Here is a 25,848-nt window from a genome sequence, read left to right on the forward strand (position 1 = left end):
TTTGCCTGTTCCAAACATTTCCATGCAACTAATGCCACATGGCTATGCCGAGGTGAAACAAAAGTAGAAAGAGGGGTTTTATACTGAGTGGTTTATTTGTCCAGCTAACATTTGTATTTTCATGGTAAAAAGAGAAAATGTTCAACAATAACAAGTTAATTTTTTAAGAGAGAGAGAGAGAGAGAGAGAGAGAGAGAGAGAGCTCACTGTCTCTAATGCAAATGGTAATTGGAGTTGAGATCACCTGTGGAGGGTAAGCAGCCAGAGACAAGCCCTCACAGCAACAATACTTAAGGAATGACCAATCATAGAAGCCAAGGAAGGAGGGCTTTCAAAAATGAGGGGGCATTTGGTACTGTTACATATGCTTTAGCAGTGACATAAAATGAATCAGGAAAAGAAAGCTTTAGACTTAACAATCGAACGGTTGTTGGCGGCTTTGGAATACGTGACATGAGCACAGTGATGAGGAAGTAAAGATGACAACTGTAAATAGTCCTTGGAAAGGGTTATGGAGCTGCATGGGTTTATTTATGGATTTGACAATGGAAAAGTCTGAGTAGTCTAAATGTGGGCAGTGAGGGATCCATGAAGCCAACTGGCTGTAATGAAGAGGGAGAGGTTAAATGCCTGAGGAAGGTCTTGAGGGACTGGAAGGGTTGCGTAGATGGGAGGAGGGACATGCATCTGACTAGGAGGCTTTATCAGCATGTTTAAGAAATGTGTGGAATTGATGTGGGCAGAGTTGAGCTGGAATCAGGGCTCCTCCACTTTCTAACTGTGTAATCTTCACTAAGTCGCTCACCCTCTCCAATGATTAGGGCTATTTCTCTTACTGAACACCTTCTGTGGGACAGGCACTAGCCAGTGAATTCGTTTTCCAGAGGAGAATGCTGAGGCTGTGTAGCCAAGTGGAGAGAACATGCGTGTTAAAGTAAATGAGACCAGGGCCCAAATCTAGGCAGGAAATTGGGAAAATCCCCACATAATTTGCAATATTTGTTTAGCAGGAGGCAGCATACAGCTGAAGCTGAGGGGAAAGGTGGGGGAAACCCATAGGAAAACCATCTAACAACAGGAAGTTCATAAAGCCAAATATGTGTCTTCTCTTGACAGTCCTTTCAGAGATGAGATGGGGTTGACAGATTTTGCTTTATATTAGGCAGGACTCTTGCAGACTCAAGTATAGAAAACCCATTTCAAACCTCCTTAAATAAAAAGAGACTATTTTGTCTCGTGTCCCAAAAAATTCCTCAGGTACAGTGTGGATACAAAGCATCAGAGTGCCTCTTGCCCTCCTCCTCCTCCTCTCTTTTCCTCCCCATATTTCAGTTCTGCTGTCCTTAGTGTTGGCTTCACAAGGCTGACTCTTTCCTCAAAATGACAGAGATAGCAGAGTAGTCCTACATGGGCAAAACCTTAGGAATGAGACCTCCCTTGTTGTTTAAGAAAAGCACCAGACTGACTCTGATTGGGCATGTTTGAGCCATGTTTACACTCCTGGAAACATGTGAGGAGACGTGGTACACACACACACACACACACACACCCCACACACACACACAGACACACACTCATGGACTGAGTTAGGAAAGGTTCCCCAAAGTATGCAGCAGATCCTTTTACCCAAAGAAGGGATGCTGGGCAGGTAAAAACACCACACACTCACTATCTATTTCCATGTCCTGCAGACTGTGAATATATTTTCTTATATTGTTGTATAGTTACAAATTTCTAAGAGATTTTTTCATTTTTGCAAATTCATTACTGGGATTTAATTAACACATTCAGTCTATGAAATATGGTATTTTCTCAAACTTGATTACTTTTCACATTTCCCTCTATTTTTATTTCCTGATTGTTTCCTTTCGTGATGTACTTACATGTTTCCACCCTCTCTTGGAGATTTAGAAAAAAAAAAAAAAAGGTTCACCTTTATGTGAATTTATTGGACATGTATCTTGAGAGTCAAGTTGACCTTAAAAGCAATAAAAGTGTTCTGGATCCAGCGTTAGCTGGAGGAAGACAGCTACCTCCTCTCTACCGGTTTTCTCTTTTAATCTCCTAGATCTTTTAGCATTTTCTTTGAGTAAGTGGCTATATTCAATGCTCAAAATAGAGACCGCTCTAGATATTATTGGCATGAAGAGATTTAATTCAGGGGATTATAAGTATTCAAAATAGACTGAAGTGTGCTCTAACTTCTAGAATAATCAGGTAAAACTGGATAGTTGATACCTGAGAAATGTCAAGATTGTAAACACTTCACTCTTAAAGTAAGCCTGAACCTTATTTCAATCTTTTTGTTTTGTTGCTGATTTAGAGAAGTGACTATGACCAAACCAACATCTGAGGCAGGGAGCTCGGAGGCAGTCACTGGAAATTGAGGTGAAGGAAAATACTTGTTAGCTGCAATCCAAAGGAATCAAGAGGCCACCACCAGTTAACTCTTCTCTGGCCATCACTACTTGCACTATACATAAAAGAAGTAAAAAATAATGACAAAAACATAAATGTGGAGGGTGTAAGTTAAAAATAACAGTGATTTTAGAATGTGTTCAAACTTAAGCAACCATCAACTTAAAATATAGACTTCAATAAACATAGCTTGGTATATATGAAGCACATGGTAACCACATACCAAAAATCTACAAGAGACATACAAGAAATAAAGAGAACAGATTACAAACATAACAGTATAGAAAATCATCAACATATAAGAGAAGAGAACAGGAGAAGAAAGGAACAGAGACGAACTACAAAAACAATAAAAATATCACATCAATGATTATTTTAAATGTAAATGGATTAAATGCTCTAATCAAAAGACGAATGGATAAAGATGTGATACATACATACAATGGAATATTGCTTGACCATAAAAAAGAAAGAAATCTTATCATTTATGACAACATGGATGAACCTAGAGAGTATTATGCCAGATAGAAAAAGACAAATACCACATGATTTCACTTATATGTGGAATGTAAAAAAACAAAATAAATGAACAAACAAAACAACAGACTCAGATACAGAGAACAAGCTGATGATTGCCAGATAGAAGGGGGGTTGGATGAAAAAGATGAAGGGATTAAGAAATATAAATTGGCAGTTACAAAATAGTCACAGACATGTACAGTTCAGAGAATATAATCAATAATATTGTAATAACTATGTATGGAGTCAGGTGGGTGCAAGACTAATTGGGCCAGGGAGGAGCCTGCAACTGATATACACATGCCCTTGACCAGGATTGAACCTTCAGTCCGCAGGCCGATGATCTCCAGGGGTGGGCAAACTTTTTGACTCGAGGGCCACAATGGGTTCTTAAACTGGACTGGAGGGCCGGAACAAAAGCATGGATGGAGTGTTTGTGTGAACTAATATAAATTCAAAGTACACATCATTACATAAAAGGGTACGGTCTTTTTTTTTTTAGTTTTATTCATTTCAAACGGGCCGTAGTTTGCCCACGGATATTATCCACTGAGCCAAACCAGGTAGGGCTGGGAGGAGTATCTGGATTGCTTGTGGTGGGAACTGGCAAAGAAAAACTGGATAGTTGATACCTGAGAAATGTCAAGATTGCAAACACTTCACTCTTAAAGTAAGCCTGAACCTTATTTCAATCTTTTTGTTTTGTTGCTGATTTAGAGAAGTGACTATGACCAAACCAACATCTGTGAGCCACTTACTAGAACTGGCATATTGTTCCCTATTCTGTTGTTCACTATAATGGGGTTTTTGTTTCCAGCAGGGCAGGTATCTTGAAAGCATGGCCCACAGCAGTAGTCTAAGACTATCCTGGCAAGACAGTGCAAGCTATATGCTCAGATATAACAAAGACTAAAATGCGCCCTGGTTGCTCTTTATTATGTTTGAGGATGTTAGGGGATTGGAAGTTCTAGAGAAAGGAGAAGATGGTATCTTTTGGCTGGAAACCTAGGTTATAATCCTAGTTGTCCCTCTACCACTTTATAGATGAGGAAGTTAAACAATGAAGGGTTAGTAAACTTGCCTAAGGTCACCCAAGTTGAAAGTGGCAGAGCAGGGACTTGAACAAAGACTGACTCCAAAGATCCTTGCTACCTAAAATGTAATCCATGGGCCAGCAACATCACAGCACCTGGAGCTTGTTGGAAATGTAGACTCTCAGGCTGTATCCCAGGCTTCCTGAATCAAAACCTGCATCTTAACGAGATCCCAGGTGATTCATAGGCATGTTAAAGTGTGAGGAGGGCTGCTCTCAACCACTCTGTTGATTCTGACTTCCTAACCAGCGGTGGCTTCTTCGGTTAGGTAAATGCCCTAGAACTGCAGCTCCAGCAGCAATTTGAGGACACCTGGAATCAGACAGCTCACCAATCTTAGGGGAAATGCTTTTTTTTTTTTTTTTTTTTGCCTTTAACAAAAAAAGGGAGTTTTGTTGGAGAGAAATGGGAGGTTTTGTACTCTGCTCTTCCAGTGACAACTTTGGTCTAACACACATGGTGTAACTCAAGCACAAGATGGCTCTGTGAGCAGCATTCCCTCTTCTGCACAGCAGCAAAGATATAAGTGACGAAACTGCAGGCTGCCCTCCCACTGAAGGAAACAGGAGACTTTATCATGTGTGTAAAGAACTGAGAAAGGGTTCAAAAAAAAGAATCTGCTTTATATACTTACATTTCTTTTCCTTTTTAATCAAGAATCAGTACATAGCAACCTCAAGATGCCTATACACTGACTTTGTGTGCTCTGACCCCAACCCAAACCTGCAGATGGTCTCTGTAGTAAGTACTGCGATGGAGTTTAAACACAGAAAAAAGGTCAGTCTTGTACAAAATGACCTATATTGATAAGAAGTTTAAATTTAAGAGTTAGGATCTCTTTTTTGTTTGTTTGTTTGTTTGTTTAGTTAGTTAAGGGCAGTTAGTCTTGCAGATTGTAGCTCTCATACCCTCTGATAAGTCATGATAGACTTTGAAGAGTGAGGAGACAGACAGAAGGTTCCAGTGACAACTTAAACTGTGTTTACCCATCTGTGAAATGAGGAAGTAAAACCAGACTATAAAAATAGCTAACATTTAGCCTGGCCGGTGTGGCTTAGTGGTTGAGCATCATCCTATGAACCAGGAGGTCATGGTTCAATTCCCGGTCATGTTTGGGTTGAGGGCATGCAGGAGGCAGCCGATCATTGATGTTTCTATCTCTCTCCCTCTCCCTTCCTCTCTAAAATCAGTAAAAATGTATTTTTAAAAAACAGCTAACATTTAATGAACACTACCAGATCTTCTCATTTACTCTTTACAAGGCCCTATGAGATGGGTACTATTATTAATCCTATGTTATAGAGGAAACGGGGGTGCGATGTGTCAGTCACTCACCAGGACTATATTCCAAGAGGGGAAGCTAATTTATATCCAGATAGCATGACTTGAGCCTTATGGCAAATATACCTCTACCGTCTCAGCTCCTTACTAGTGTAGAGGCACCGCAAGCAGAAATGGGGCACTCCCACAGTGGGCAGAGCCCTCTCGATAAATATTCAGGCCATCTGACACCACTGAAGCAGTTCTCAAACTTGGCTGTAGTTTAAGAGTCACTTGGGGAGCCTTAAACAGCACTGACACCTGGGTCCCACCCTCAGAGGTTCTGATAGTCAGTCAGACATCTAGTCTGGGCACTGGGATTTTAAAAAATGTTCTTGAGGTGTTCAAGTGTGCAGCCCAGGTTCAGAATGACTACTCCAGTTTTTCTGGGATTGGTGTTGGTTCCAAAGACAAGCTCCACGCATCCTCCGGAAATTCTGTTTCTTTGTTATGGGGTGGGGCCACAACATTAGTAACAAAGAAACAGACTTTCCGGAGGATGAGGCCCAGAAATTAGGAGTTTAAAAAGATTCCCAGGTGATTCTAATGTGCAGCCAAGGTTGAGAACCACTGCTCTAAAAGGTCAGAGCCAGTGTCTTTTTTGTATGTGTATCCCCAGAGCCGAATAACATCCTTGGACATTGGAGGGAAAATGATTGAACCATGTCTGTCTCCATCTCACAATGACAGGATCTTCACAGAAAACTCAAATCTGCTGGTTATTGAGGAATTAAATATTTATCTGCTGGTCCCTGTGGATGTTCCAGAACAGCGTGCGAGAAGTTTTATCCGACCTCCAACAGGTCTGTCTCTGCCCATTTCAGTGACCCTGGCACAGGCAGCCTGACTGAGGAATGGCTCCAGGGCAAGGGCGAAGAGAAGATTGAGGCATTTAAACTTGCTGACTGCTGCAAAAATCTTGACTCCTTCACTTCAGTGTAATCAACCATTACCTGGTTAGCTTGCCCTTGGTGGGCACCTGCCCACCCCTGCACTGTGCTATAACAGTTTTCTCACTCAGATTTGTGTTTACAATTCACTTATCCTTCATCAGAGGATATAATCTTGAATTCCCTTTATAACTTTCCACCAAGATGGGTCTGTTGGCAACACCTCTGGCTCCAGCCACTAGTACACACCACTCTCACATATCCTAACAGCTGGATAGGATGTCTTTCTGAGTTAACAAAACCTGTTTTTTGAGGAACAAGAAATACTCACTTGCCATTTAACCATCACTAACTCCCAGAACAGACGCCTACTAGCTTCTTTGCAATAGCCACTCCTTTGAAATCATTCTCAAGTTCACTTTCTTCATCTCATTGAACCTTGCCTTCCCCTCAGTTGGACCCTCTCCTTTGATTCGAGGAACTGCCTTTAATCATTTACTTTACGCTACAAGCTGATCAAATAACTTTTCCACATTCAGTTTTCTCAGCCCTGAGGACGTCCGTATGTGGAACCCAGCCACCTACAGCATTTCCTTCTTTCCCTCCTTTAAAACAAAACAACCTAACCACCCCAGTCTGTCTTCCCACGTTGTCTTTTTGTGGGCTGTGTACTAGAGATCAGTTTCTCGTTAAGATGTTTTCATTTAGGATAGAATGTTCAATCTTATGCTTACTTCCCAAGTCTGGACAATTAAAAGCATTCCCCACCTACATCTACCCTACATTCTAGAATATTCTCAACCACAAGGACACAACATAAGCCATGACTGTGCATGACTCATATGTAAGATAATAGCAAGTGCTCTGCAACCAACAAAGTGTCAATGTTTGCAACTGGACCCAAGGATAGCCCTATACTAGCAATACCATTACCACGGCTAGGCATTCCTGTATGCTCCCATCCAAGAGGGAGAGAAAGAGGTGGAGTCACAGGAGCCATATACAGCACTGCTATGACCTCCAGCCCGGGTCATTTATGCCAGAGCCCTAGCCAGACCACAGCTACGGACATCTTTAATGGTTACACATTATTACAGATATTTAATCTGGATATATCCATGGGACTGTGGCTAAAAAAAGGTTCACAGCCTCTGGCCCTTCATTAAAAAGTACGTGGTAACACCTGTTTGATCTTCAAAGAATTAAGAAGGCTAAAATTTACTGTATAATACTAAGTATAATGGAAAATACTGGACAGATAACACATTTTAGATTGGAAATTTATTCAGGATAGGTAGGGCATGCTGTATTGTCTGGGCACTATTACATGCTTTTTTAAAATGATTTTTTAATTGTGTTAATCAGCATTGTTGGAGGACTCTTTTTAAAAAAATTTTTTTAATTGATTTTTTAGAGAAAGGAAGGGAGAGGGAGAGAAACATGGATGTGAGAGCATCCATGTACACCCTCTATCAGGGACCCACCACCTGCTCATGTGCCCTGACTGGGAACCAAACCGGCAACCTTTCAGTGCACAGGATGATGCCCAACCAACTGGGCCACACCAGCCACTGGCCAGGGCTATATGCTTTATTTTCATTTATTAAATTGTGATAACCCAGCTAGAGAAGTTTCATAAAACCACTTCAATCTAAATAAAATCCTTCGGTAAATTTTTTTCCTGACCATTCAACTCTGCTAAATCAGTCCTTGGTGTTCAGTTTAATGATACATGTCACAGCTGGACTGCTCTCACATCCAAAAGGTGTTCTAAGAAAGCAGCTTAGCCATAAGAACTCTGATTTTTCATGCCATGGCATCATTGCTGAATAATACCTTTTCCTTCACAGGCATAACCTTTGAAGCAGATGAATCAATGCAAGACATTTCCATATGTGTAGATGTCTTGAATAAACCATCTTTAAGATCATTTTCTTTTGAGTATCAACTTAACAGTAAAGCCAAGCGGGGGGACAACCCTCAATCGCATTTGTGGGGGCACACTAATAGCTTCTGCTGATCTGAGATTATATGGGGCACTCAGAATAAATGAAAACATCAAAAACTTTAGTTGGGCTTAATGAAATAAAAAAAGCAATTCAGGTTACTTATAATTTTAGTTTGTTTCACATATACAATGCTGTGTTACTAAGTAATGAACACTTTCATAAAAAAATTTATTTCATACTTTTGTACAAATATCCACAGGTTTTTCTAATCATGAAATAATTTTACAATGCTAGTTAATATAAAATGTATCAAATGAGAATAGACCAGTGACTTGACTTGAGATGACATTTTTCACAACTATAAACATAAAGACCACCACATTCTTGTTTCTTTGTTGTTGAGCCACCCTTGCACCCACCTCCTCACCCCTTCCCAAGGACATTCGTCTTTATAACAAGGGCCTATACACACGTTCAAAATATCAGCTTCTTAGCAACCTATGAAGTACATTGGGTTCCAAGTTACCTAAGCAAGAAACTGAGATTTTAAACACTGTTATGACCTGTTCTCAAGAAATTTTTGTAAACAAAATATCATTTGGAAAACAGTATTTGTGAATGAAATTTCTAAAGTACAACTAGAGTAATGTTCTTAGTATCTTAAGGGTATAAGATTTCCAAAAAGGAAAGAAAATTAAAACTCCAAAGCAACAATGGTACATAGCTGTATTTTGTTAAAAGAATGAGACACAGCTTACATTACATCCAAACAAATTAGCACCTGGTTTGCTCTGGCTCCCCATATAACTTAACATCTTGAAGCACAGTCATTTTTTAAAATCTGGCTTTCATATCTATTCAATCTCTATTGAATGTATAGAAGAATAATGTCTTCCTCCCCTCCTCCACTTTTACACTTAAAAAACAAGTTAAAGTCCTTGTTAGAGTAGTCCTAAAATAATTTGGGGAATATACATAGGGGAGGAAACACAGCAAAAAAATAGAACTCTGACTCACATGACATGATTCCAATAATATTTAAAACGTAAAAGCCATGATGTTCTAATCTGACTTTTGGTATCGGGTATTCAGTAGTCTTCCACTGGATCGGATTGGATCCACCATAGGCACTCACCATTTCTTTCAAGTCCTGTATATACAGCAGTGAAAGGTCAAGAAATAAACCCCCTTTTTTTCCAAGAGTTCCTGAAAGTTATAGCATAAAATTCAGAATTGTCACACAGGGCTCCAAACTCAAAAATATCCATTGTCTGTTCAAAATTAAACTTCTAACGGTTAATCCTATTTCTTAAACAAACCTTTTGGGTTTGGAGGGAGGGGGTCAAGGTAAGGGATGTCATGAAGGAAGATGTTTCAATAACTTATCTGTAAATTATAACAACTCTCTGGTACATTTATAAAGCATTATTTTCTTTTTGCAGTAAATACTTTAGATCAAACCAATGACCTCCCATGTTCTAATTCTGATTGCTTACTCCAACCTGCAGGACAAACTGGAGAATCTTTGGCCCGTTAGTCAATAACAAAATGGTTTGTAAAAAAGAAAAAATAAATACCATATACAAATAAGGAAAACTAGCATTCAAGTCAGTTGCGCCTGTGTGTTTTAGTGAAAAGGGAGAAGGAAACCTGGATGTCTTTGGTGTGAACAGGTATTCACACATCTGGGAAATGGAAAAAGATGGCAGGATGGCAACATCACCTTCTATTGCACATTTAATTTAAGATAGCACTTTACATGGAAACACAGCTACCCCTATGGCATTGTCTTGTGATGGGGGACAGTTAACTCGCAGGTTCTCCCGTCCTATTGGGAAGAATGCTTGCAGAGGCAGCACCGACGGTGACCACGGGCGCCTTCTTCCAGTTACACTAGCGGGAGGATGTCAGATGAGCGCAACTGGGCGGGGCCTTCCCCGGCACGTGTGAGTCAGCCACACCAAAAACACAGGCAACCCGGAAAGTTAAATTAAGGCAGTTAAAGAAAAATCCATTCCAACAGTCTTACATTTGGCTGTGCAAAACAGGAGCCGTAGGCTACATAACAATGTCCACAGCAGTGAAAACTGTCGGTTCGTACTATGGTGCAGTCTGTCTGAACTCAATAGTCAGGGATCAGGCTTTTAAACCATGTGAATTTCTGAGCTGGGGAATACAAAAGCAGCTGGGGGCTGTGACGCTCCTCTGGCCCCTAGGAGTAGCTTTCATTTTCATTCCACCTTGTGATCCACTGCTTTTTCTCCAGGTGATCGTTGTATTTTTCATCTCTGATCTCTCGCTCTTCTTTCGGGATCTTTACAGCTTGGTATCGGGGAATGCTTTCATCGTACCTAGAGCGTCTGAAGAATCCACACTGGAGAAGAGGGAAAGATAAACAGAAGCACGTTTAGTAATCCCAAGGAAAGCAAGTGCACTAGCCGGGAATATCTAAGCTTTCTGTTCAGATCAGCCTACCTCTGGACTAAGGAAAAAAGACACGGTTTTCTTTTCAGACGAAACTAATCGGCTGAAGATGTTAACAGCCAGTGGGGACAAATGGAAGAGAAAAATAGTTGTAAAGCTGCTAGGAAAGTCTCTTTTTCCATACTGTTTTTACATTTGGAAACAATGTGAGCTCTCTCCTTACTGAAATTTAAGTTTATGCAACAGTGCTCCCATTTTTTTATAATCCCAATACTATCTGTGAAAGAGCTAACTTTTAGATTAGAAGAACATCATTTTGAACAATTTTTTTAGAGGCCATAAACCAAAGGTTATTTCATGCCCCTCTTCCACTAACGAAATGAAACTCAGGTCACAGATATTTCACAAGTTACAGTTTGGACATGTCAGTGTTTGAATGGGTCAGTTTAAGAGTCTTCTCTCCCCCGAGGCTGCGGGACACATCCCCAGCTGGAAGGAGAATCACGCAGCCCGGGCTTGGTGCTGTGCGTCCCAATAAGCGGTTTCATTAGTAAATCGGGGAGTAACTCTGTCCTGCAATAAAATCAATCAGGTACCAACAGAGAGCTGAAGGAAAGTATCACCAGACTGAATGTCAGACGCTGCCTAATTGTTCTTTTTTAATGAATGTATATTTTATTCATTTAAAAAATATTCAATATGATTCCAAGTAGGTTTTTCTTGAGAACATATCTAGATATTTAAAAATCAAATTGAATATTTTAAATGAATGAAATATATGTGCCTTTTTTTTTTTTTAAAAAAAAGAATATTTTCAATTTAAAAATGCAGTTAATAGGATGAGGAAGATACTTGGAATGGTTGATTAATTTGTTTATTACATGAACCCAACAGGAACAGAATGTTAATATTGAATTAATTTATGTTATCAGAATGTCATGGGGCAAAATAAAATTACATATACAGTTATCACTGCATAAACAGGAATAATGGGCCAAGAAGTTTTATTCTAAGGCCGTTTCAACATGGACTCCTTTATTCTGTGCAAAAAAAGCTAAAAGATCTACCTATTACAAAATGTGCTCTTGCCCCATTTAAACAAAGAAGGAAAGCAAGGGTGATATGCAACAATTCAAGGGAGATGCTGGGATTCACTGTGACAGTGCCATGGAAAGGGACTGTCGGAGTAATTCTATCCTCTCACGCCCACAGGAATGGAAAAAGGAATCATCACCAATTCCCGTTTCCATGGTTTTACAAATAAGAGAAACAAAACATGAACTTAAAGTCAATTGAATCCCAAGGTGGAATCGAATCTCAAGAAAATGAAACAAGGTCAAAGTCCATTGAAATAAAAACTGTCCAGAGCATTTTTATACTAAAATTTGGATATTGAAGGTAACACTTTGGTAAAGAACTGCCTTCTGAAATTGGCCGTAATGTCCATCATGCCAATAGTCACAGTTTGCTGCAATGGTCTTTGACCTGAGGGAGATATGCAGGAAAGGAAGGTGCATGCTTAGCTAGCATAGAACAATTTCTGAGCAACAATAAAAGCATTCCAAACCTCCCCCCATCTTTATAGCAAGGAGATGCAAAAGATGACAGTGAGAAAGTCCTCTCACCCAGAGAAACACCACGTTTCCAACATGCAAAAGGTTAATTAGGCACAACACAGGCGTCCATCGGTAGGAAATTCCAAAATGGACAAGAAATCGGGGATGATTTCTCATGCACCTTCGAAATTCCATGGGATGCTGCATACTAAATGCACACTATGTGGCAGACTGGGCTAGAAGCCTCCTTCTGTGTGTGTACAGATTTCAGTTTCTTCATTGCTATGGGTGATGTTTAACACAACACAAAACAACTCACCTGCAACAAAGGACTCTGTGCATTTAAAACAAAACAAAATAGCTTTCAAGTGACATAAACAAAACCATTCCAAGCAGGGCAAGCCAGTGTGGACATTTGGAAACATCTGTTAATGGGACACACATAGCAAGCTGTTGCTCTGAAAGTTAGCCACCACAACCATAGCAGGTCCCACAGCTAGCAATTAAAAAACATTGATCAATTACCAATTACAGAAGTAGATCACTACTATGCATCAGAAGTAAGCCTTTCTTTATCAGATGGCTGAGCATGGATCTCAGCCTTGTGATATGTGGCATCATAATGATCTTTCTTATTTCTCTTGAAGAAACCACACTACAAGGAAGCAAGGTATTTGGTCAGTTTTGCAGTTCTGTGAAGAACTAGACAAAAGAAAATCTCAGATTTTAACCTGTTTTCTATTCATAGTTCGTTTACAAAGAGACCACACTAATGGATCAACCAAAAGTGAACAGCCACTGCACTGTGTTACTTTTGGACAGCAATCAACCCAACTCTATTACCATGGGTCTCTGGTCAAACATGTATATGGATGACATTAGTCAGCTAGTTGATTTTTCTATTTGTAACAGAAATCACGAAGACAAAAATCATCCTAAAAAGGAAAATACATGCATATCTAATTTTAGGTTTGGGTGGTTTTTTTCTTACAGAAAAATATGGACCTTAAAATAGGTAGATAGCACAAATCCAAATAAAACAGAGAGATACTGTATTTTTCTGCTTTTCAAGTAAAAATGCCATCTATTTGAGGCCTCTGAATTTGTGGGGTGAATCAGAATATAAATTCAAATAAACCATCATGAAAGAATGATTATAGTCAGTTTCCCGAATTCTGGGCCACCATGTAAGATTAGGTACTCTAAATGACTATTAAAATATAATTCCACTTTCTACTATAATTTCCTCCATTCAACAATGAGGATTTTCTCTATTTACTTTAATCTAGTTCATAAGGCCATGGATCTGCCCTCTGAAATATAACTTGGTCGAATAAATCTCTGCCCTTCTAAAAAATTCTGTTTCTAAGTCTGGCAACTCATGAAGGTAAAACTTCAGATCTGCTTTGTACAATATGGTAGCTACCAACGGACTACCCGTTGCTATTCAGATTTAAATTAAATTAAATTTAAAAGTCAATACCTCGGTTGCACTAGCCATATTCCAAGAGCTCAACAGCCACATGTGACTAGTGGCTGCCATATTGGATAGTACAGCCTCAGAACAATTCCACTATGACTGAAAGTTTTACTGGGCAGTGTTGATTTGGACAATGTATCTTGATATTTATTTGTGACTAAATACCTCACTGAACACTCCTAATAAACGTAGGGAACCAAGAGCCCCAGTCCTGTCTCCAACTTGGCAACCTATGTAATATCCATGGGCATGAGCATCTTAATTTGCAAAATGAAGGCGACTGGAACAGCCCGGAGGACTTTCCTCTCTTACCTCCAAAAAAAATCCTATGTAGGACCCCAATATTTAAAGCAGATATAATTTAGGGGAATGTTGGTCTTAGCCTCACCTACTTAGTTGTGGCACTTCTGTGGATGTGCAAAATCCAACTTAAAGGACACTGAACTAAAGTCCTTTCTGGCCCTAAAATTCTATGACTTTAAACTTATAAAAACGAACAGTTGAGTTTCAAAAAGAAGAGTATCTGTAAAATTATAAAAATGATTTTCATGCAAGGGTTGTAGATATTTAGAGTTCACTTGTAAGTTGGAATACTTTAGAACTTACAAAAAAAAAAAAGAACCAATGAGATCATCTAATCTAATCCACTTATTAACAGCTAAGGCAACCCAGTATCCCAAGGAGGTGAAATGATTTGCCCAAGATTATAAAGCTTGGATTTCTCAACTCTCAACCCACTGCTCAATGGTTGAGTGTCAACTTATGAACCAGGAGGTTATGGTTTGATTCCCGGTCAGAGCACATGCCTAGGGATGCAGGCTCGATCCCCAGTGTGGGGCATGTAGGAGGAAGCTAATCAATGATTCTTTCTGATTGATGTTTCTATCTCTCTCTCCCTCTTCCTCTCTGAAATCAATAAAAATATATTAAAATAAATAAATAAATAAGCAATATTCTGCATACATAATGCCACTGTAACAAATACATTAATATTTCTGCAGTGAAATGAATGCATAAGGGCTAAAGATTATCAATAGCCTCTCCTCTTCACATCATGTCAAGTGTTGCTGCCAAATAAATCATTACAAACTCTCAGTTTTCAGAGGTGTGTTTTTTTTGGCAATTTGATAAGCGACTGTGGACCTCCATTACTGAGAATAAATCCAAAATCTATAGGTCATAATCTCTGGCAACAAAATTTGCATCCATCTCATACCCACTTTCTGGTAATGTAAACTACTTACTAGTAGGAAGCAGGGGAAAGATACTACATTTTACTTGCAGGACCAATTCTAATGAAGAACACCATGTTGAACCCAATCTTCCTCATGTCTGATGTAGGCTATCATGGCCCCCTTGAGATGGAGTTATTCATTAATTTCATAATCCCAACCTGGCTATAATGATAAGAAACCCCAACTGCAGCCATGAGCATTACTTTGCAGTTGAAATGAATAGGAATACAGATTCAAATTAATGTGCTACCCAAAAATTTGGCTTAGATTTAGAAAATGATCTGATCATAGATGAAGAAAATGATAAAGTAGTAATATTTTAAAGATTGTTACTTGCCAAAGATGCTGACTTATATGTGAAAAACACCAAAATTTATACCTCTAAGAAAGTTCTTATACTGTATAAATAATATATCTTTAAACATAAATAATATATCTATAAATAATATATCTTTAAACATCTATTAGATAGATGTACAGGTATTTATTGTAAAATTTCAAGTTTGCTGTTAAAGTTTCATAATAAAATGTTGGGAAGGGAAGAGGAATCAATGAAAAGAAATTATATAATAATTTATATACTCACACACACTATTAGTGTGAATTCACTTTTTTTAAAACATGAAATAAAGTTTAATCACGAAATAAAGTTATAATCATGAAATTCAAATGCCAGGTGTCACTTACCTTCCATAATAAAAGAACTAATAGAGCAAGCATCAAAATCCCAGCAAGAATGGCCACAAGGATGATCCACCAAGGAACTCCCGAGTGCTGAGCTGCCGTCTTGGAGGGAAACACAGTCACACGAACCTATGGCCACACAAGAGAACAACACGATTACAAAACAGGAAGACAGTTGACACCAGGAATTTGTCCAGACACACTTTGGACAAGGCAGCCTGTGGAAGGATGAGATGCCTTTTTGATGCAAGATCCTCTCCTTTACTAATGGACTATTGCTTCTTTCCTAGAACCTGGAAAATGCTGGCTTATGTTTTGACAACGTCTGTATTTCTTTGCCAACGAAAGTGGATAAACTGTATAATAAATCATCATTCAACATCAAGTTGCAAGTTATCAAATCACAGCCAAGTCTGTATCATCTTTACAACCTCGTAGCTTTTTGAGAACGATCACACTTTTTAAAAATTAGTTTTCAGCGATGAAAACAACAGGGCCAGTTTAGGCACAATTAGCCTACATTTGTCACTCAGATTTTAAAGTTGTTGTGAAATATAAAAACAGGGAAGGAGCTGCATGACTGACGCTGTCATTGGAGAATTGGATGGGCAAAATTTCTCTGTTGCTAGCAGAAGAGGGGATCTTATGTTATCTTGAGAAAAAGAGCTTCCTAAGACTCGCATGGGAGAATGAGAGATTTTTACTTGTGTGAAGTTATATCCCTGGGTTTCAAAAGTCCCATTTCCCTTAAACCAGTCCTGGAAAAGGTGTAGCTGGTCAGCAGAGCTGGAAGCAAAGCCATTGTCCAGTTTCCTTTCCATGTGGAGTTAAGTCTGGCATAGCATCAGGCTAATCACAGTCCATGAGTCCATTGTGTGTGGGGTGGACATGGCTGTGGGCCACGTGGGTGAGTGCAGAGCATGAGAGCACACCCCCTGCAACAAGAGTCCTCCCCAGACAGCAAGAGGGCCAGGAGCGGGAACTCCCTTTGTTCAGGAGCTTACGTTTCTCAGATGCCACACCCTTGCAGTGGCCACGCCTATTATGGCCAGTGACCTACTCCCAGACCTCCTGGCCATGGGTCTATTCTTTCTTTGCCCAGTCCCTTTCCCCAGGACCTGCAGGGAACAGACCAGGAGAGTGTAAAACTTCAGCTTTCTGGCACGAATGGCTTGCCTACATTATCTGGCCTTCCCTTTGCTCCTTTCCTGTTAATTAACTAAAAACTGGGTTAATTATAACAGTATCAGTACCATTTTAACTTTTCCTTAGGATAGCAAACTAAGGACCCCAGAGAGCGATAAAATATCCTAAAATGGCTTGATGCCATCTTCTACAACAATATGTATGGATAGTTTAGACCCTGGATTCATTGATAGTTGGCAAATACCAATTAAATAGAAATAGTGTTCATTTAGAAAGCTAAGAAGTCGCTCATGGAAATTCACAACAACTTGGTTAATGTGAGTTTACAATTCAAGTGAATTTTTGTGATGCCAGGAGAAGACCTGGTGATGGCTACACATATGATTTCGTAAACTATACTGATTGGAATTTGATCACTTTATAATTTCTGCTATTTTGGAGGTAAGAGAATAAAGAGTAAACAAAACTTAAGAGGGGCATTTAACTTCTGAGAAGTATTTTAGTCAAATATTCTACCTGCGTATTGAACACTAAGTGCTGCCTAAAAATGTGTCTACACTGTGCTTCAATATTTCTAAGTTATAATTCTTTTTTTAATCTCTTCATTGAAGTACTTCCCTTTCTACTTATACTAGAAAACACCTATCCGTCCCATTTGATTCAGAAAATACTTAAAAAGTAAGAGAACTGCTTTTCTTTAAACATTTAGTGGGAAGGACCACATTCAGAGTTCCCAGCCAGCTAGACTGCCTCTAGACTGCCTGTAGCGGCAGCGGTAAACACCTTATCGGTGCCCTGGTTTCCTGTTTTGCTCTCAGCGAGGTTTCACTCTAGCTCCCAGCCACAGAGGGGACCTCAGAGCTCACTTCCCCTCACCGCCCTTCCTCCCACTGGTGTCCCAGCTGTTAGGAAAAAACAACCCTTCCTTCAGGTTACTGGTTCTAACACAGGTGAGCCATAAAGAAGGGAAGAAAGAATGAGGAGAGACCAGTGAAGAATAATACAGTGGATGCGACCTGTAAACTGACTAGTCTAAACGAGAGAGAAAGATCATTTCAACTAGCCTGTGCTGAAGCCCACTGGCCTTTGCTTCCCTTGTATCCAGCATAGCAAAGGCGCACAGTGTGTCCTTAGGGGCCAGGTGGCAATCTGGAAGAGCCAGTCTCATTTGTAAGAGTAAGTTCTGATAAAACTGGCGGTGGAGAGTGGAGTCTGGTCTATGCCCAGGAGAATCAACCTTATTATAACCACACTGTATACCAAAGCCTTTTAAACAGCTGATCATAGGGGGAACTCTCTCCCACAAAAGGCTGCAATCCAACAGCATCCTGGCTGAACAAGGTAACTTTTGACTTTGCAGCCTAGGGGGGCAGGACGGACAGGGGGGAACTCAGATGAGAGTGCTAAGCCCCCGAGTCTGGCTAACATGGTAACCAGAACTTGGAGCCTTGGAACTGCAAAACAACTCACTGGACAAAGACTGTGTGCCAGGACCAGGACCGAAGGCAGGGGCTGGGCTCCCCATTTAAAGGGCACGTAAGCTCTACAAACCCAGTCTGTGCAAGGCCTCGCTGGGGACCAGGGAGGTGAGAGGTCAGTGAGCAAGACTTTATTGTTTGTTTACCTCCATTGTCAACGGAAAGGTTTTTGGTTTTTGTCTGAGGACAGGCTCCCTCCAGCTGGGATTAGGAAGAAGGAAGCGCTGGCCTTAACATCAGGTGAGGGGAGACCATCCCGGAGCTGCCATTCCCAGAGCTCCAGGGAGCCTTTCTCATCTGGCCACACCAACTTTCACTGATAGACAGTAACAGGTTCAGGTGAGTAGAAGCTATTCCAACTCCAAAACCAATATTTTTTTTGTTTGTTTCATTAAAATCGAGGCATTTCCCTGGGAATGACCTCATCCCTCATGTGCCTGTAAGGGGAAAGGGCTTAAGCTCTGCTGACACACTCCATTCCACCCCCAGCGAGCAGTGCTTCGACCCCGGCAGCCTGCCCACTGCGAAATGCTTCCCTACATCACTCTGCAATCGAACGCCCTCCAGTCCTGCTGAGGATCAGTGTAAATCACCTGATGAAGGAATTTTCGTATCTTTTATAAAACTCTCTATTACAGACACATTCCCTTTAGTGAATATTGCTCCTATCAGAAACCCACCTTACAAAAGGATCCACCTCAAGTTCTTCTCTGAATTCAGAGCCCCAGAAAAGGAAAAATCACATTCCCCTGAAACATGATGTGTCCACTTTTTTACCTGTATTTCCTTTTCTCGTTGGCAGTTCAGATACTCGCTTCCTACTTCCTTAGGACTGAAGTGCGGAATGTAAGTAAACCATGAACAACTCCCTCCCCTCTGTGGCTTACCTCAGCAGTGCCCGCCAGCTTCCCCTTCTCCCAGACCACAGATCCCGAGCAGCTGACCCTGTGTCCTATTCAATAACGTTGCTTCTCTAGCATTTGTGTGAGAGGCGGGGTACACAGTCCTTAATAAGTGCTTGTTCACTGGATGGATTTAATTTTTAAAAACATGTTTTTCTTGATTTTAGAGAGAGGAAGAGAGAACTGTTGATCAGCTGCCTCCTGCACGCCCCCTACTGGGGATCAAGCCTGCACTCTGGTGCCCTGACCGGAATCTCATTGGTGACCTCTCCGTGCACGGGACGACACTCAACCTACTGAGCCACACCAGCCAGGGCCAGGATGGGTTTAACTTAGTTGATGCTAAAATATAACCATCTAATCTGGTTCACTTAGGTGACCAGCTCTCTCTTTGTTATAACAACGTCTTAAAAGCTTTTATTGACAAGGGAACACAAAACTCTTACAATTGGTTTGGTTTTAAAGGAACAAAATGGATTTTTCTTTATAAAGCCAGGATTAGAGTAAATGCAATGAGAAGACGTTTCAATATTGAGACTAAAAGACAAGACTGAATAACTCAACCTCCTTTGCTTCTATCTCAAAAGATAAGTAATCTTCCGACTGGAAAAAATAGATGAAGCAAGATAAAGATGAAACTAAAACCCATGATAAGTAAAGGAATAAAAAGAAAAGGCATCCTGACACTTCAAGGAAGCTAAAACTTTTAGGACCTAAAAAACTTCTTAAAATACTAAGGAAATGTGTACGTAAATATGGTATCTGAGCTAGTGTATCTCAGAAATCACAGTAAATATCAGCGTCATAAGACTAGAGATGAGACAATGTCTCGGTTTTCAAAAGAAAGGAGTTCCAGATATGGGACCAGTAACCTGCACAAATCTACCAATTATTAAATAAAGCAGGATCCCAGCCAAGACTCCCAATCCCATTCGCCAGCACCAGCTCTCCACGCCCTCGGGGACATACAATGCCCCAAGCAACCTCCTTTTCACTTGTGACCCAGCCACTGGACCGGGCACCAGGCCCCCAATTCCATCGTCTCCCAGAAACAGGAGCCTCTACTGAGGAGCCATGAGCCCCACATCTGGTCTCATGTCCCCAGGCTGGTGGTGATGTGGGGAGGTGCACCGGGTCCATCCAGCAGCAGCTCCCAAGTCTACCATGTGCACTGCAGAACCAGAGGCCCCACTGAAGGATTCACTCCTTTCTTCGGTGATTCTATTAAAATACAGCGTGCGGTGGCAGCACCTGAAGACGTTATGGGATTTCTCCTGGACAGGGTCGCCGTGCTGTGAAATGAGCACCAAGGCAGCACGTCCTGGGCAGGGGGTTTTGCTCCGAGTGCGACTGGGGCCCGTCTCACCTGGGTGCCTGCGTGCGGCAGCTTGATGTTCTCGGTGGCAGCAGTTACATCAATGGAGGCCCGCACGAGGATGTCCAGGTAGTTCATTTTAGAGTACTCCTGTGTGGAGACAAAGTTAGCGAGTGCGTTAGGGAAGTGAGACATGTCCTAGGAGGTGGCAGATGGCGTCCGGAGACAGCCTCCCAGCGGCCACACCTCTAGAAACGTGCTGTTCCACAACCTGGAGCGCAGCAGCACCGAGGCCTTGCTGTCCAGCCCCCGCAGCGGGCACCTGATGTTCACGCAGTTCACGTTGACGCTGCAGTTCTGGGAGGAGAGGAAGGCAGGGGTTAGAACGCAAGGGCTCGGGAAGACCTTCCCCCATCCTCCGTCGGATCGCAGCTCTTGAGAAATACTTACAAGGGTCTGGTATTTCCTGTCAGCAAATAGTGAAAATTTCTTGCTACCATCAATCTGTTTTTCGGCAATTTCCCGTTTCCTTCTGGAGTTGTGGGACTCCTGAAAGGAATTATATCCCAGATCATTCTACTTAACATAATTCTGTCATGATTTGCACCCTCCTGAGTACTCCCCGCCCCCCCAAATGATGCCAAATTCACGGAGTCCACAGTATTTGCCCTTCTTCTGCCACCAAATGTGCAGAAATCATTTAAATGTAAAAATCTGCAAGTGTTATTACGTCACTTCAAGGTTACTGATTTGGGTAATTAATTCCCACTCTGACCTTAAAACCCAGGGAGAGAAAGAGGCTGTCTTTGTTCTGTCTCCCCACCGAACTGTGAGCATCCTAAGATAGGGGTCAAATCTCATTCCTGTATCCCTACCACCAGGTAGATACCTAACACAGGGTGAAAAGTTAGCCCATCTTGAATGAGAACAAACAGAGAAAGAAGCAAAAAGAACCAGCATGTGACTTAGCCAGAGTAGAGTATTGAAAACTAAGCCTTATAGGAAGTTTTAAAATTGCCCTTTCCTTATAATAAGGATAAGTTATCATGGATCAACTTATTTCTCCAAGTCGATGAATAAAGGATCATTCTAGAAGCCACCAACTACGAACACCGATCATACCCAGTCACCTTAGAATTCAAGATAGAAGAGACGGACATTCACTAACAACGTCAATCTCCATCACACTGGAGAGTAAATGATAAACCAGGTGCGTCCGTGTGGAGGAGAGGAAAGAGTTCCATGTGGCGGCTTTGAAAGCAGGCGGCACTAAATGTTGAACCTGCCTCTTAGAAGCTGAGTGACTGAGAAAGTTCTCTCTGAATTTCCATTTCCTCATCCATGAAATGGTGAGGGAAAGAAGGCTACTCTCACAGGACTAGCCGGAGAATGAAGTGAGAAAGTGCCAACAGAATGTGTAGCGCAGTGCCTGAGACTCAGTAAGCATTCCATACATATCTACTGTTTTAAGAAACAAGAAGGAAAGTCTTTGGAGGTCACTTGCTAAGGTGCCAATATCTTTTGGAATGAGTTTTCTTCTACCGGGAGTTAACACTGGCTGTACCCCCGCCTCCTCGCCTGTCCCAGTCCTCCTTATATGTCATGCTAGGTCATACAACTTCAGAAAATGCCACTTGCCTCAACAAGCAGTGAATGACCCTGACTTAGGAACCATAATGGTCTCCTATCCACAGAAATCCTCGGCCTGGCTTGGTTACAACACAACTATCAAAGAGAAACTGAGATGCCAAAGGAAGCGTTGACATGCCAGCACATGGGTTTCCTAAGGAGAGTAGTGGGTTTCCCCTCAGAAGTCAGCTTCTCCCTTCTTATCCATGGAGACGTGAGATGAACCCACCAACATACCTTTAAGTTCAGAGGGTTTATTTCACTCCGTGGCTCACAAGCTATCTTTTCCAATCCTTTGGATTCTACTTTCACCAAATAAAGCAACCATTTGCCATTGCTGATTTCTTTTGGCCACTGGATGTTCAAGGTTGCTGTGCCCAGGTTTTTAAGAGGCTTGCCCAAGTTAATAACCTGTTAGGAAACAAAACGCATTATCTCCGTGCAATTGTTGTGACGTGGAATTAAGTAGCAGCTCCTATTTCCAAGAGAAAACAAAATACTTGGCATGATCACACAATCAAAGCAAAGGCTCCGAAATTAGACTATAGGTAGGGTATTCAAAATAGAGACTTGTGCTTAAAGGATTCTAGTCAATAAAAATGGAAAGAAAAAAAGGTCAAAGAGAAATGATGGTTCATTCAACCCAGGAACAGCCGCATGTGCAACAGGTTATTGGGTACAAATACACCCCGCTCTCCACGTGTCCCGGACAGTCACGTGACTAGCTCTGTAACCACCCTGTTTGGCAGGTGACAAGGCCTGGGCTGTGCACCAACCACCTGCCTCTGGGAAACCCCACCGACTGAAAAAAATGAAGCTGCCTCTGTCCTGGACCACCCTTGGGAGGCGTGGGATAGCACCTGGGAAACTGAGTAAAACCCTGACGGCAGCCACAAATCTGAGGCCACGCTGCAGGCGGAGCAACTTCCTGCAGCAGAAGCTAGAAGAGGTACAAGCCCCGTGCCTGTGTGGGGGACTGCTCCGGAACCCAGACCTCTCTCAGTCACACCTGCAGAGGCCTCACAGCCACCACTGCCTGTCACAGCCATGTCTGTCGGGCTAGGAGCCGCACAGAGGAGAATTCAGCCTTGACCCTGCTAGAGTCAGGGGTGAGCTCATTCCTGCCATTTCAGTCATTCACCTCAACAATGGTCACGGTACTTTCAGGAACAGGATTTCGGCCACAAAGATCCGAAACCCGCCTGTCTGGGAGCCAGCTCTGTGCCACGCATTTATGTGCAGCCACCTGGGCTTCGAGCTGCTGTGCCTGCCTGCCTGCTGTGAAAGGGTGCGGAGCAATCATCGGTCTTTCGCACTGGCATACGCCAAACCCACACTCCCCAGCACAAGACTGGGCTTGGGAAAGGGGAGTGGGCATTAGCCACAGCAGTAAGAGAGGTGGCCTTAAAACGGAGGAGGAATCACAGCACAGTCTAAAGCCGTGGTTCTCAACCTTCCTGATGCCGCGACCCTTTCATACAGTTCCTCATGTGGCGGTGACCCCCAACCATAAATTATTTTCGTTGCTACTTCATAACTGTAATTTTGCTACTGTTATGAATCGTAATGTAAATATCTGATATGCAGGATGTATTTTCATTGTTACAAATTGAATATAATTAAAGCATAGTGATTAATCACAAAAACAGTATGTAATTATATATGTGTTTTCCGATGGTCTTAGGCGATCCCTGTGAAAGGGTCGTTCGACCCCCAAAGGGGTTGTGACCCACAGGTCGAGAACCGCTGTTCTAAAGCCAAATATAAATCACTTTGCGATTTTCCTGCTTTTACACAGACTAGGGGCGGGGGAGGGGGGGGAGGAAGGGGGGGTAAGGAAAGGGGAGATCAAGTGTCCCTTTGTCTCTATACCACACAGACATTCAAACTCTCTGATAAGAAAAGCAAACGGAACTGGATTCTGAACAGAGTCCTGTGTAGTTCTCTGTTCTGGAGGACAGGACTTTCCCTGTAAGTCAGTGTGTTAGTAACTGAGCATTTATCAGGCTTATTTATTAATATGACTTATTAAAATTACATATTGGAGACCCTAGTCAGCACGTGTTAGCTTCCAGTGTCTGTAATAAAAGGACCAATGCGAGGACTCACCCTGAACTCATACTCTATCAAACTTCCCACTTCATCTTCAGATTTCATAGCTTGCTCACCAAGGACGGTCCCTCCAAAATACACCTGGGAAGGTTTGGCAACTCTGTTAAATTAAAAAACACCAGTTTTAGTGAGGATTGTAAGTGGTTCTTTCAAACACTGATTTGTTATGCTAAACACAAACACTTACCCAGAGACCGATAAAAGCAGTTCAATAACCACTTTTGCAGAAGCTGTAATTGGAGCCAAATTATCTTGATTGCTTGTTCTGAAAATGAAAAGGAAACAATAGGGTTTTATTTTAACAGTCAGTTTTCTCACTACAATTACACTTCTTTTATGAGGTAGATCAGGGCCAATCCGCTGACTGGCTGTGTTTTCACAAAATAATTCTGAATGGAAAGGTTGAAGTGACTCTTACGTTTCCAACTTCAGATTAATATCCAGATCCGTGGTGTCAAAGGTGACCTCAGTTGTACTTAAAATCAAATAAAAAGTAACCTAAAAAATAAAAATAGCCATGAGCACGGGTCAAACATATCAACATTATCATGGCAGTAAAAACAGTAAAATTCAATATGGGAAGGCAGGACCTACACTGGAATTTCTTTTAAAAGGATTTCCGAGCTCACAGTCCGCTTGTGAGCCGTTCTGGTTGGCAACACAACTCAGCTGCTTCTCCTACAACAGAAAAACACACGAGATCACAACAGGCTCCCTTGCCACAGGGCGGCCCCCCCTCCCAGCTGGTGTCTAACTGCACTCACAGGGAAGGCCTTCAGCTCTCTGTATGCAGAGTAAGTCAGAGTGTCCGGGAAAGTCGCGATGAGTTTGGCTTCGTGCGCGTCGTCGCCATCTCGGGTGGGGTTCTTTGGGTCAGAAGGGCTGTTTGTCACTGTTATTTCTAAAGCAATGTCCTTCTGGTCTTTTAGGACTAGTTCTGGAACACCTTTTTGACTATTAAAGAAGAGAAAAATGACAAAGGCCTCAGTATGTTTTCAGGAAGCCCCTTTTTCACAAAAGCCCCCGCAAAGCCAGAGTCCGATCGGCTGGGGCCACAGAGCAGCTCTTACATCGGGAGATAAGAAAACTTGTCCTGATTTCCTTCCCGGGTACAAAACTTGTATTCTAGTTTAAGGTTGCTGTTGCACACGTTGTCGTCTCCACATCCCTCTTTTAAGAAGTGCACCTGGAGGAAAACAAAACCATGGTCAGAAACGTCCGCCCTTTGGGGCTCACAGAGGCGGGTGACTGGCTTTCTCCTCACGGTTCATTTCCACGTGTGACAGTTACGGGAGCAGAAGCCTAGCTTCAGACACACTTAGGCATGCAGGCCATGCCCCTTGGGTCTGTGTTTTAAGACACTTGGAGCCCAGCCAATGTGGCTCAGTGGCTGAGCACCCGCCTATGAACCAGGAGTATGTGTGCTAGGTGCAGTGCTAATAGTGCTCGATAATCACCCTGATAAATAATTAGGATACTGTCTCCTTGTCTGTTATGTTTAACATGACTACAGAGCTGGGAATATACACGAGAAATATTAATGTGATAATCAACATGAAAAATATATGAAAATATACAAAAGTATAAGGACAATAAAAACTGACAATGTGGCCCTGGCCAGTTTTTCTCAGTGGTTAGAGCAGTGATGGCAAACCTATGACACGCGTGTCAGAGGTGACATGCGAACTCATTTTTTT

At 41.7% G+C, this 25,848-nt stretch overlaps 1 protein-coding gene and 1 long non-coding RNA gene across 5 annotated transcripts in view; one reads left to right on the forward strand and one right to left on the reverse strand.

Annotated features, from left to right (window-relative positions):
• The first annotated feature begins 4,438 nt into the window (after positions 1 to 4,438).
• On the forward strand, positions 4,439 to 9,754 carry LOC118661790. The gene is made up of 2 exons (XR_004969473.1): positions 4,439 to 4,808; positions 6,042 to 9,754. It is a non-coding gene; the product is annotated as an uncharacterized LOC118661790 (long non-coding RNA).
• The window catches only part of ITGA6 (integrin subunit alpha 6), a 69,185-nt gene continuing 51,736 nt past the window's right edge, over positions 8,400 to 25,848 (reverse strand). For 2 of the 4 annotated variants that reach the window (XM_036320198.1, XM_036320196.1), the window contains 13 exons: positions 25,222 to 25,337; positions 24,916 to 25,105; positions 24,746 to 24,829; positions 24,570 to 24,649; positions 24,339 to 24,416; positions 24,149 to 24,251; positions 22,277 to 22,450; positions 20,861 to 20,959; positions 20,657 to 20,767; positions 20,462 to 20,560; positions 15,573 to 15,698; positions 12,696 to 12,825; positions 10,424 to 10,564 (listed from right to left, as the gene is read on the reverse strand). In XM_036320198.1, coding sequence (XP_036176091.1) covers positions 12,718 to 12,825; positions 15,573 to 15,698; positions 20,462 to 20,560; positions 20,657 to 20,767; positions 20,861 to 20,959; positions 22,277 to 22,450; positions 24,149 to 24,251; positions 24,339 to 24,416; positions 24,570 to 24,649; positions 24,746 to 24,829; positions 24,916 to 25,105; positions 25,222 to 25,337 — 1,368 coding nt within the window. In that variant the 3' untranslated portion in view covers positions 10,424 to 10,564; positions 12,696 to 12,717. Of the gene's footprint in view, positions 10,565 to 12,695; positions 12,826 to 15,572; positions 15,699 to 20,461; positions 20,561 to 20,656; positions 20,768 to 20,860; positions 20,960 to 22,276; positions 22,451 to 24,148; positions 24,252 to 24,338; positions 24,417 to 24,569; positions 24,650 to 24,745; positions 24,830 to 24,915; positions 25,106 to 25,221; positions 25,338 to 25,848 lie in introns of all 4 variants that reach the window. The other 2 variants (XM_036320195.1, XM_036320197.1) reach the window with 1 other exon arrangement.

This window comes from Myotis myotis, unplaced genomic scaffold (genome assembly GCF_014108235.1).
Source record: "Myotis myotis isolate mMyoMyo1 unplaced genomic scaffold, mMyoMyo1.p scaffold_m19_p_8, whole genome shotgun sequence".
Taxonomy (NCBI): Eukaryota; Metazoa; Chordata; class Mammalia; order Chiroptera; family Vespertilionidae; genus Myotis; species Myotis myotis.